This window comes from Lathyrus oleraceus, chromosome 7, assembly GCF_024323335.1.
Source record: "Lathyrus oleraceus cultivar Zhongwan6 chromosome 7, CAAS_Psat_ZW6_1.0, whole genome shotgun sequence".
In the NCBI taxonomy this organism is placed as follows: domain Eukaryota; kingdom Viridiplantae; phylum Streptophyta; class Magnoliopsida; order Fabales; family Fabaceae; genus Lathyrus; species Lathyrus oleraceus.
The window spans coordinates 302513373-302526456 of record NC_066585.1 but is presented as its reverse complement, the minus strand read 5'-3'; the positions used below and the strand labels follow the sequence as shown (position 1 = coordinate 302526456).

General features: G+C 37.5%; 2 protein-coding genes across 2 annotated transcripts; one reads left to right on the top strand and one right to left on the bottom strand.

The window, feature by feature from the left end:
• The first annotated feature begins 5961 nt into the window (after positions 1-5961).
• Positions 5962-8022, top strand: LOC127101034 (beta-1,6-galactosyltransferase GALT29A). The gene has a single exon (XM_051038346.1). The coding sequence runs from the start codon at positions 6550-6552 to the stop codon at positions 7810-7812; it is 1263 nt and encodes a 420-aa protein (XP_050894303.1). The 5' UTR covers positions 5962-6549; the 3' UTR covers positions 7813-8022.
• Positions 8023-8473: 451 nt separating this feature from the next.
• On the bottom strand, positions 8474-12738 carry LOC127101033 (protein ADP-ribosyltransferase PARP3). The gene is made up of 18 exons (XM_051038345.1): positions 12576-12738; positions 12200-12492; positions 11904-12099; positions 11686-11799; positions 11544-11601; positions 11398-11467; positions 11146-11320; positions 10923-11056; positions 10603-10840; positions 10379-10506; positions 10215-10291; positions 9977-10137; positions 9688-9897; positions 9503-9605; positions 9338-9420; positions 9107-9250; positions 8844-9026; positions 8474-8763 (listed from the first exon to the last, which is right to left on the bottom strand). Exons 1-18 carry the CDS (start codon positions 12579-12581, stop codon positions 8695-8697), a joined length of 2442 nt encoding a protein of 813 aa, XP_050894302.1. The 5' UTR covers positions 12582-12738; the 3' UTR covers positions 8474-8694.
• Positions 12739-13084: the final 346 nt, after the last annotated feature.

Sequence of the window (13084 nt, the reverse complement as noted above, 5' to 3'; positions counted from 1 at the left end):
TGCGCGACTAAACGTGCCTTGTTACGGGTTATTACCCCATTTTCGTCCAACTTGTTCCTAAACACCCATCGGGTGCCGATTACTCGATGATCTCGCGGAGGAGGGACAAGGTCCCAAACCTCATTTCTAGTGAACTGATGTAGTTCCTCCTGCATTGAAAAAAACCAGTGTTCATCGAGTAGGGCTTCTTTAGGGTTTTTAGGTTCTATTTGTGAAACGAAAGCGAAGTGATAACAGAAATTACTTAGCTTCGATCGAGTTGTAACACCCTTTGAGATATCTCCAAGAATGTTGTCAATTGGATGGTCTTTGGAAGACTTCCAAGCTTGTGGGAGATCATCGTTTGAAGGCGGATGAGCTACCTTGGTTTCCTCATGGAGTACATCTTTATCCTCCTCAATTTTGACTTTGTCGGGTTGATCAATCCCTGGCTCGCCACCTTTGAGTATGTCTTTCGTAGATGTACCTGCACCATGAACAACACTACCCTTTCCGACGTTTCTCGGATAGGATTCATCAAAAGTGACATGTACAAACTCTTCCACAGCAAGTAATCGTTTGTTATATATTCTATATGCTTTACTCGATTGAGAGTATCCGAGGAAGATACCTTCGTCGGCCTTGGAATCAAATTTGCCCAAGTTTTCCTTTCCATTATTTAATACAAAACATTTGCAACCAAAAACATGTAAGTGAGAAACATTTGGCTTTCGCCCTTTCAAAAGCTCATACGATGTTTTATTTAGAATGGGGCGAATGAGCCCCCTATTCGAAACATAACACGTCGTACTAATGGCGTCGGCCCAAAAATATTTTGGTAAACCACTTTCGTTAATCATTGTTCTTCCCATTTCTTCCAAAATTCGATTTTTACGCTCCATAACCCCATTTTGTTGAGGAGTACGTGGATCGGAGAAGTTATGATCGATACCATAGTTACCGCAATATTCTTCAAATAAATGATTTTCGAACTCACCCCCATGGTCGCTTCTAATTGAAACAATGTTTGTATTTAATTTATTTTGGGAAAGCTTAGCAAACCTTTCAAAGGCGGCGAACGTATCGCTCTTGCTTACTAAAAAGATAGTCCAACAGAATCTAGAAAACTCGTCCACTATTACGAAACCGTAATAATTTCCTCATAGACTTTTAATCCTAGATGGCCCAAATAAGTCCATATGAAGAAGTTCGAGAGGTCTCGTTGTTGAAACGATATTTTTGGATTTAAATGAGATCCTCGTTTGCTTCCCTTTTTGACAAGCATCACAAAGGTGATCCTTGGTGAACTTTATTTTGGGGAGACCTAAGACTAGATCTTTTGAGACTATTTTGTTTAGTAAGTCAAAGTTAACATGTGCTAAACGCCTATGCCACAACCATGAATCTTCACTCATTGTTATAAGGCATTTATCACTTGTTAACGATACTTCATTCAAGTCTAACATATAGATATTATTCACACGCAGGCCATTAAACATGCTCTTCTTATCATCATTATGTACAATTTTGCAACAATCTTTTGAAAACGATACATTGTATCCTTTGTCACATAATTGACTAATGCTAAGTAGATTGTGTTTAAGACCTTCGACAAGCAATACATCAGAAATAGTAGTGGAAGAAGGGTTACCTACACTACCTTTACCAAGTATTGCTCCATGGTTGTTGTCACCGTAGGTTACATATCCTTTCTTCTTAGCCACAAAGTCAATGAAGAGTGATATGTCTCCTGACATATGCCTTGAGCATCCACTGTCGAGAACCCATCTTCTCTCGGTAGTCTCGAGGCATTATACCTATGGAAATGCAATTAACACGAGAAGGTACCCAATGGCTTATTGGGTCCTGAATGGTGAGTAACGAAATGGTTGCATTTGGGCAGCCATTGATAAATGCCTTTAGGAACTAAAAATCTCCTAAATCTGCATTTAGCAATGGAGTGGCCTTTCTTGCAACAATAAAGGCAAGAGAAATTAACATTTTGATTACCTTTGCTGTCTTCATCCTTTATAACATATTTATATTTTTGATATGGGTTAACCATACTTTTTCGAAAGTTTGATTTATCGATTGCGAAGGTAATCTTGGGCTCAAGAGCCTTGTCAAGTTTGGTCTTTAGGTTTCTTACTTCACCTTGCCAAATATAACAAGTATCACACCCAAAGTTGATCATCCTACTTCTAAGGTCCTCACAACCTGCTTTTGTGCTTTCTACTATAGAAGCTTTAAGTGCCTCAAGTTTCCTTTCGGATTCTCGAATTTTTTGTTCCAAATGAGTAAAAAATTTGTTATTTGAGGCAAGCCTTTTAAAGGCCTCTTTCGCTTCACAGTGTAAAGTATCAAAAGCAGTTTGCAATTCATGATGAGACATACTAGAGGATTTTTCATATTTATCATGTCGTACCTGTTTCTTTTTGTTCTTTTGATGAGCAGAGAGACATAGGTTTGCATTTTCATCTTCATCACTAGAACTTTCATCATCGGAGGAGTCGCTATCGCTTTCCCAAGCTATGTATGCTCTCCTTGGCTTTGATGATTTCTTGTATGATTTGTATGATTCCTTTTCCTTTGTCTTCTTGTTCATCGGACAGTCCGGTTTGTAATGACCGGGCTTTCCACACGTATAGCACGACCCTCTAGTCATTTTACCTTTTGAGTCATCATTTTTAGAGTACCTAGATTGTTTCCGGAAGTTTACCAAGTTCTTCTCGAAATGTTGGATGCCGTTCTTTCTCACGTAACGATTGTAGCGTTTAACGAACAACCCCATATCTTCACTCTTGTCCTCTTCTTCTTCGTCGCTCGAGGAATAATCACTTTGCTCTTTTGCTTGAGACTTCGAGGAGGAAGTCTTTAGAGCTATAGATTTCTTTTCACTCACCTTTGCTTTGTCCTTCTTTTCTTTCTTTTCGTGTTGTTCTAGGCTCAAGAGTACTTGTTCGTGCTCTTGTAGTTTGCCAAATAATGTTGTCAAGTCTAATATGGTAAGATCATTTGCTTCTTTGATGGCGGTCACTTTCGGCTGCCATTCCCTGTTAAGACATCTCAAGATCTTATTAGTAGCAATATCATTGGAAACCGGCCTACCTAGTGAATGTAATCGATTGATAAGATGAGTAAATCTCTTTTGCATGTCAGCAATGGTTTCCCCTTGCTCCATGAAAAAGAGATCAAACTCTTGTGTTAGTGTGTTGATTCTTGCCAACTTAACATCGTTCGTCCCCTCATGGGCAATTTGTAGTGAATCACACATGGCCTTAGCAGTAGAACAATGGGATACACGATAGTATTCATCTACGCCTAATGAGGAGATTAGGATGTTTTTGGCTTTCCAATCATAATTGTATTTCTTTTCATCATCATCGGTCCATTGTGCTTCGGGCTTTGGCACTAATTCATTATTCTCATTGGTCATGGTTATTTCAATTGGACCATTGAGAATAACATTCCATATTTTTCTATCTATGGAATTTATGTGCACCCGCATACAGTCTTTCCAATAACTATAATTTTCACCATTGAAAACGGGAGCTCTATTATAAGCCCCTTTAGGTTCGTTAGCCATTTTCTATCAAAGTTATATTTTGAAGCACGGAGTGAACCGGAGCTCCTGATACCACTTGTTAGACTATGGCACGGATCTAGAAGGGGGGGGGGGTGGTTGAATAGATCCCAATTAAAAAATACGTCGGCGCTACCAATTAAAAATTGGTTTTGAAAAATTGTTTTAAGTGCGGAAGCGGTCGAGGAAAATATAGTCTAAAACGAACTGTTGTTGGAAAACCAGATATGCGTCAAGCCTATGGATTAGTGATAATGTAAAATACGAATCACTACACTAGTTACACAATCAATGATTTGTTTCACTTACTAGGATTCCTAGTTCCAATGATTCAAATACCAAAACAAACTAGATACACACTTAAGATAATTTTGGTTTAGGCAAATTATCAAACACTTGGTGTGCAAAAACACTCCAAGTGATATTTGTGTTGAGTAAGTGATTCCAATTAATCTAGTACAATATCCTATTGTACTTTGGATTCAAAAACAGAGTTTTAACCTCTTACTCAATTAATGTCAATGTTTGATAAAAGTGCTTATACTAAAATCACTTAATTTTTAAGCTGAAAATCAATTATGCAGAAAATTAGAGAAGACAAGGATTTGATGAGGCAATTCCCCCGCCGTCCTCGCTTCGGGGTACGTCTGCCCTCAATTCTAAAACTAGAATTGAGATGATTTAATAGATATCACCTGTTGAATTTAACAGTTTATACAAGGATTGCAAAGCAATTATGCAACAGAATTCTCAAGATGTTGAATGTTGTTTCCACTCCTTGTTCCTTGATTCAAGATGAATCAAGCCTTTCGATTGTTGTTGATAGACCTCCGATTCCAGCCCCTTTGTTGAATAACCCTCAGTTCTTCAAACCCTCGGCCCGGCTGATCTCAACTACAACAAATCGAACCCGAATTCTTCCCTTCAATATCACTGAATCCGCTACTAGATTGACGAAGACTTCCTCTTCTCAATCACCTTCGCTCAGCTGAAAATTGATGAAGAAATTCGTCCAAAACCCCCTAAACACAAACCAGTCTTGGAGGACAAAACCCTAACGGTTTTATTCAAGAAAAAACCTGTCACAAGCTTCAACCCGAACCGGATTCCCCAATCTCGGCTTCGAACCTTATCACCTTTAACCAATCACAAAGCACTTCAAAAATGGTTGTGTGTAGTTGATGTGTTGTGAGATGTTGAAGATGAAGATGATGAATCTTGGACACCTATTTTACTTTTTCTTGTTTCTTTGAACACTTGAATCAATTTGACAAATGTTAGTTGATACAAATAATTAAACTTCTATATATAGTAACCAACTTGCCAATAAAAAATAACAGCTTTTCAAACAGTGGAAAATATTCAGAAAACTGAGTTTGCGCACGAGCGGTCGACCATAGGTCGGCGTGCGCTGACCCGTGGAAAAATGAAAGTTCCATGCGCCGACCCTATGGTCGACTCAAGTCTTCCATGCACTGACCCGTGGCCAACTGCACTATGCCATGCGCCGACCTGTGGTCGACTCAAGCCACCATGCGCTGACCAGTCACCAACTGGCCTGTGTTATGCGCTGACCCGAGGCTCATGCGCTGACCCTTGCGGTCGACTCAAAGCCTACAAATCTGCAAAAATTCATATTTTTTTGGTTTTTCATGCATTTTGTCATGATCACATTTTATCCACATATGTTTTAAGAAATATAGCAGTCTTAGATGATCATAGAGAAGGATATGATGGGTGATATGTTGCATTTGTTTGTGGACGTGGAATCGACAATGCCGATTCATCCATGATGGTCATTTGTCATCATCGAAACTTATGATTGTATGTTGTCTGACAATTTGCCCTTACAATGCCAACTCCAATGACGCTTCCTGGATGCGCCAGTTCAACTGACGCATCGGTTAATAAAAAATGTGATTATTTTCGTATTTTTAAAAAAAAAATTATTTAAGAATTTAATTTCAAAAACATAATTATTTTAAAAAAATATTTATTCCGTACTTTTAATATTTTAATAATATTAATTTAATAAGAATGCAGTAATATATTACATTAATGTGTGTACTAGTCATTTTAAACGGACAAAGTAGTACTATAATCACAAAAAGAAAAGCTTCTATTTGTAATGCGTGCATCTAGCGGCATCAAGGGCTTATCTTAGAAAGATATTCCATTTTATGGAAAGACGTGTAAACTTAGAAATAATTAAACCCACTTAACTTCCCCCTCCTAATTCCAATTATTGCATACTCCAATAACTCATATTCACATATAGATCTATGCCAGTAATTCTAAAAACAAACAAGATTCTAACATTAGATCTATTTTCTACGCAGCCATAAACTAATCTGATGGACCCACCTCAAATCCCATGAGATGATCATTCACTTGCAAAGCACATCATCACTCACTCTAACTCCCACGCCATAATGACCTTACCTTACCCCACCCCAATTGCACTAATCAGACCATTAAAACATGCTCTAACAATACCAACCAACCACCCACTATTTTTATGCATTGCATTGCATTGCATTCCCCACACCACTCATAACCACACCCTAATTAACCCTCTCTCTCACACATACAAAACCATTATTTTATCATTCTCTACCACCATAATCATTCTTCCATTTCCATCCTAATTAGGGTTTGGTTTTGGTTCCACACCAAACCAAACCAAACCAACAAAAAATAAAACAACCATAGCCTAAACCCCCATGTTCAATGTTCAGTTTCTGCTGTTACAGCAAATTCTTCATCCTTTTCTTATGCACCCTTCTTCGTTATTTCATTGCATAACCCTTAACAAATCTTATAAACAATAATTCACACTCAATCCCAACTTTTAGGGTTCTATTCACTTCTTCTTCCCCAATTATGGAAACTCAGATTCGACTCTCACTTTCCATATCTAAACCCTAGCATTTGGATTCGAATCTTCTTATCCATCTTCATCTTCATCATTATCATTATCATTACCAATGCTTAAATCTTCTGAAGAAAAAGATGGATCTGAAATGGAAACAGCAAAATGCATCGATTCCTTTACTCATTTAGCATCAACAAAACCTAAAAACTACAATCTCCCTATGAAACGCACCGTTCGTCCTCTCTTCGTTCTTCTCCTTCTTCTCGTCTTCATTGCCACGTTAACCTCACGCTCCATTCTTCGTAGAGGTATAATCTCTATCGAGCTCGAAACGCGTCTGCTCATTCGAGATTCGCTGCCGTTAAACGCCACGCTTCTCAAACACGCCGCCGTCGAGATCGGCGAGGAGAAATCCCGGCAAGAGATTCAGCAGCTTCTTGATGGCGACTTTGCTAGTCAAGCACGGCATAGAACATTTGTTTCGTGGCGAAGGTTTATCCACCATGACGGCGATAGAAGCTTCCCGGCGACACTCCGGTCGCCGCTTTTCTATCGGTATTGGATTGATTTCCGGCGAGTTTTGCATGATTGGGCAAGGAAACGTAGGTTTCAACCCGGGATCATGAATGAGTTAACTCGGTTAGTGAAGGTTCCACTCGATCGGTTTAACAAAGTTGTTACTGATTCTCGTGATAAAAAGTACTCTTCTTGTGCTGTTGTTGGTAATAGTGGGATTTTGCTTAATAGAAACTATGGTTCATTAATTGATGCGCATGAGTTTGTTATAAGGTTAAACAATGCTAGGGTTGATAACTATGAAAACAAAGTTGGGAAGAAAACAAGTATTTCCTTTGTGAATAGCAACATTTTGCATTTATGTGCAAGAAGAACAGGGTGTTTTTGTCATCCTTATGGTGCTAATGTGCCAATTGTTATGTACATTTGTCAAGCTGTGCATTTCTTGGATTACACTGTTTGTAATGTTTCTCATAAGTCTCCTTTGTTGGTTACAGATCCTAGGTTTGATGTGTTATGTTCTAGGATTGTCAAGTATTACTCATTGAAGAGGTTTGTAGAGGAAACAGGGAAGGGTTTGGAATTATGGGGTTCTGCTCATGAGGGTGCTTTGTTTCATTATTCTTCTGGTATGCAAGCTGTGATGTTGGCTTTGGGGGTATGTGATAAAGTTAGTATATTTGGGTTTGGTAAATCACCTTCTGCTAAACATCATTATCATACTAATCAGAAAGCTGAACTTCATTTGCATGATTATGAGGCTGAGTATGCTTTTTATCGTGACCTTGTGGATGGGTATACGCCTATACCCTTTATATCGGAGAAGTTTAAGATCCCTCCTGTTGTAATGTATCACTGACAGTGAATTGTTGTTGAAGGGGTTGGGTTCTTTTCATGCCTTCTGTTGTTGTAATACTTGTGAAATGAATAGATAGTGTGTAAGGGATTACCGAGTTTGGTTTGAGATTCAATTTTTGTTTTCTCAAGTTTGTACCGTCCCAAATGTAGCCTCAAGGCAACATATAAGTGTAAATTTTGGTTAGATCAATACAGAATTATGAAGCATCTATGATTTGTGTTGTATCTATTTTCAGTTTCTTCTTGAGTTTCCAATTAAATCAAAAGATCCAACACTATAAAATTGTGTCATTTATAATAGACAAAAAAGTAATTAAAAATACAACAGTGTTGTCAAAATAACATTTCTATAAATCAAATGATTTGTTCCTGAGATATGGAAATCTACATCCATCTTTCTTTCCATTTTAGAATTTAATTAATATTAACATTAGTAGAAGGTCACTGTTGTGCAGTCTTATCTTCTTTATTTACAGCTTTTCCCATTCTCAATTTTTATAACTTAAATAGAGATTATCATAATAGTTATTGGTGTTTATAACTCATTATCATTCATATATTGAAGTGGTTAGAGATTATCATAATAGTTATTGGTGTTTATTATTCATATATTGAAGTGGTTAACTTAACTACTTTTGCTTAATACTTAGTAGGACAAAATATTTACTCTGAAGTTAAGTAGAACCTGTACATTCATCTAAACATAACACAACTTACACATACAAAACATTTACTCTTAAGTTAAGTAGGACCTGTACATTAAGAGACACAGCTTCGAACAAGATGGTCTCGAGTTACTTATGCATTACAAAAAGTCTTTGATGGGCTTGAGTTACATATGCATTACAAAAAGTTGTTTTTGATTATCATTTTGTTGTGCCTTTTACTCTGCAGTGTCTATCACGGTACCGTTCTCTTCAAACTTCACTCCCACCAAAAAGCATATGCGTACCTGAAAACAACATTGTGCTCAAACCAAGATATAACCTTACTGAAATATGGCTTATACCTGTAGCATAAGACATGTTATACCTGCTTAGGATCATAGACAGCATACTCATTGTATTCCAATGGACTATCTTCATGCTCTGAGGCAATTATTCTACCACATGGAACTTTTATGTCATCTTTCCAAACAAAATGCTCTGATTCATCTGTTTTCTTCTTCCCAAGCCCCTTCACTCCAATCTTGTTTTCCTCCAAAGATGTTGTATCCTGTCTCAGAATCAATTTCATAATCATATCAACAATAGTTTCCTTAATGAAAACCATAAAGGATAAAAACTATTGCTTACCTCAGGTGGACTTTTCAACTCAGTAATCTCATTTCCCAGTGAAGCAATGGCCAAAACCAAGAACCCTTCTGGCCTGTCTACAGCAGTAAAACCATATCTTGCAGCCTCTGCTGCAGCATCTGAGCAAACAATGGCTTTGCCAAACTGCTTGCCAAGAACACACAAAAAGTGATGAGAAAATAGTCACAAGCATCATAATTTTACAGATTTTTCAGTTTTATTTGAATTTACCATGTAACCTGGAACAGGTAGTGAACAGATAGCTGGCAAGAATCCCTTGTGCAAGTGCCTCAAAAGGTTTGAGCTTCGTGATCCTTCCATTAAATAATCATTGAATTAGAGTGGTAGATGATGTTTTTCCCCCTTACAATTTAAATGATATTACATCTGTCTTACCACACCATAGAAGAACCTTGTTTGGAAGCTTTACTATATCTTCATAAGAAGGGCAAGCACTTGGTTCCACAGCAAATATGTCTTCAACTGATACTCCATATTCCTGAAGTTCAAAGCAAGTAAACAGTAAAAATTCAAGAAGATTTCAGCATTCTTGAAACAAAGGGAAACAGTTGTATTCTTACAATGTCACCAACTTTGACAGGCTCATAAGTCTTTTCAAGGTATTTCACAATCATCTCATAGTCATTTGAATTTTTCTCAAGAGCAGAAACTGAGCAACCTAATTTCTTGTATGTGGCTGATAATGGATCATCAATGGTAGCTCCACTCATATCTCCAATGAGGTGAGAAGCAAGGGTTATATCTCTAACACCCTCCAGAGCTGCTGCAGCCTAGAAAAAATAGGACAAAGATTCAGTCTTTAGAATAAATGGTTGAACCAATATCAGTGGTGTGAATTATTTGGATTACATGATCTGCAATCTCTTGATAATCTCTAAAAATGAAAGGCCTTGTGGAGTGCATCAGAGTGAACCATCTCTGGCTAAAATCAGACCAAATAGCATCAGCCTTGGGCCCTGTCTCTTTCAATGACTTCACTTTCTCTATGAATTCCAACAGAACTTCCTCACCTGATAGTTGTTAAATTGTTAGTCACAATAAATGAGATTAGATAAATTGAAAATATAACTGTCTCCATTGTACATACATCTTTTCAGGTGAAGATTTGTAACCATTCCTATTGGAAGATCTGGAGAATCATAACCCATCTCCATCAATGCATACCTGAATTCAAGTAAGGTTATTATCGAAAACTCAAACTCAATTAATATTCATTATTCATACAAAATAGTGTTCAGTTATTGTGCTTACTTATAAATCTCCTGGCTGCATAAAATCTTCATAAACCTTGCAACCATAGGCTCAAGTTTACAGTGTGTCGCCGCTATCCCCAGCTGCCGAAGTCCTAACGCCCCATGTCGAACTTCAACGCCATTATCCTATTCAATGCCATAATGCTATCGATGTTTAATCCAAACAGAAGTGGCATGGATATTCGATAAATTTATAATCATTTAAGGGGTGCATATATGTACCATGTCAATAGGATAAAATTTCAGTGGCTTCTTCTGAAACTTCTTCTCTCTTTCCCATGATTCAAACTCATTTCCTGTCATTTCCTCAAAGAGCCTAACAAACTCTTTGATAGCACTGTTCTCGTTCTCGCGCTCTTCTAATCGCTCCTCTGCGTTTGGATCGTCCCCTACTCTTCCTTTCTTCAAATACAGATGCAAACGATTCTCTGGGACAACAATCAGTTGCATGACACAGTAGCTGCAACAAATCAACAACACTAATTAGCCATAGTTTTCTTATAAATTTCAAAGTAGCAATTGATATTTCAAAGTATTATTACTCATTAATTTTTCTCCCTTGGTCACAAACAGAGAAGGCGCAGTTGTACAATATCCCATCTTTTTCAAATATCTTCCCATCTTGTTCCTGCAATTTGGTATCTTTGTAGACCCCTCTCTTCCCATAAAGCTTGAGCTGTCACCACTCACAAAATTTTATCAATCATAGAACAAAAATTCTATAAAATAATGAAAAAAAGCAGTAACAAAGAGTAAATTATGTACTTCTGCAGAGAGTGATTCAATAGCCTCCTCCCCAGGATCTTGCTTGTCCCAGGGGATTCCCTTGCCAGCCACAGAAAGATCAGATACGAGATCATAAGCTTCCAAAGGTTGCGGTTCTTGCTTTTCGATGCTGTCAGTTAACCAAGCCTCCCTAACCACAGGTATGTCTCTCTCCCTATAGTAAAATAGGTTCATTATTACTTATGAATGTTTTCCAACTATAAAGTTTTCCAAAGCCTTAGTTACACTCACATGGCTTCTGCGAGTTTGGATGTTCCACCGCGTTCTCGCTCAGCTGGTGAAGCCACCAAACAAGTTGCACCTGAAACATTTAAAACAGTTTATAGAAGTTCCTAGCAATAAAAGGATGAGAAAATAAACTTTTTGTATCACATTACCAATGATAGAGTTTGCCACCTTCCCTCCATGCTTTTCAATAGTTGTCTTCCAATATTGCTAGTAGCCAAAAACAAAAAATTCATCAACAAAACTCAGTTGATGCTAAAGGACAAAGTGCAGTTTAACAACATAGGTGCATACATGTGTCCGATTAAGACGACCCATCAAAGAAATCATCATTCCAGTAAAAGGCTTTATAGCTAAGCCTAAATCCCTTTGAGGCCTTTGACTAGGGTCCTGATATTTCTTCAGCAACTACATCACACACACACATGCAAGAAAGGAGAGATTCTTAGGTGACAAGTTACAACAATGCTATACATATACACAATGAAAAAACAAAAAATGGTAAAAATCACATCTGAAATTGGAGAGTTCTGAACAGAATCTGGTAGCTTAATGGGTTCCTTTTTCCTTGGAGGGTCTCTGGTGCTGAAAGTGCAACTAGACCACTCACTGTAGAACCCTCTACAAGCATAACATCTTCCATCAAACTCCAAATTGCCATTGCAAACCAAGCATTTCTCTAACGCACCGAAAAACAGCAAGTCTTGGCTGTTCAAGAAAACGACACAATTGAGTCACATCACTAATATATGAACATTTCGAAAAGTGGTCTAATCATAATCATAATCATAATCAAAATCAAACCAACCATCTTCTTGTAATTTCAAGATCAGAACCAGACGAATCAAGACCATTAGCCTCAAGAATCTCTTTCATTTGGTCCAAAGATAGTTCCTCATTAGTGGCCTTACAAAACTCATCATACTCTTGTACAACATTAGCTGCAGATTTTCCATTAGTGTAACCATCTTCATTTTCCACCTTAGCCTTTTTAGGAGAATGTTCAACTTCTTGTGCCTTGGAATCTGCTTTCTGTTTCCTCGTCATCACCTTCTCTTCTTCCCCATGTGCATGATGAACATGCGACCTCGCTTCATGAACCTTTCCATAAAAACCAAATATAAAACTATATGTAAAAAAACAAAAAAAAAAGACATTTCAATGAAAAAAAAACATGAACATACCTTCATTTTGGTGTTAAGTACTTAATGAGAATTTTGCAACGATGTTTTTTTTTTCAATGATGAAAAGCAAAGCATGTAGTTTAAGTTTAGAGTGTTTGGAATTGGATATGGTTTATAATAAATAGCCTTTCTGATTGTGTGAACAATTTCACAAGATCATAGGTTGTAGATGAGACAACAACGTTAAATCTCATGTCTTCACTACAACATGCCACGTCAGCTAAGGTTTACAAATTTTTGACACGTGTGAAACTATGGACACTTTAACGCATTGGAGTGCTGACATGTGGGAATATCATGCCATTCTGGTTTGTCTTACACTATTAGTATTCGGTTGGTTGGACTCAAACGGTGCAAGCCAATCGAGAATCAAGATAAACAGTTCCATTTTTTTTGTTTCAAATTACGTGCAGACAAAAATCAAGTCAAGGATACTGAATTTTGATTTTGGAATGCATGAGTAAAGTAGAGGTTGGTCAGAGATATTTAGCTTTCTGCTTTTAAAAATT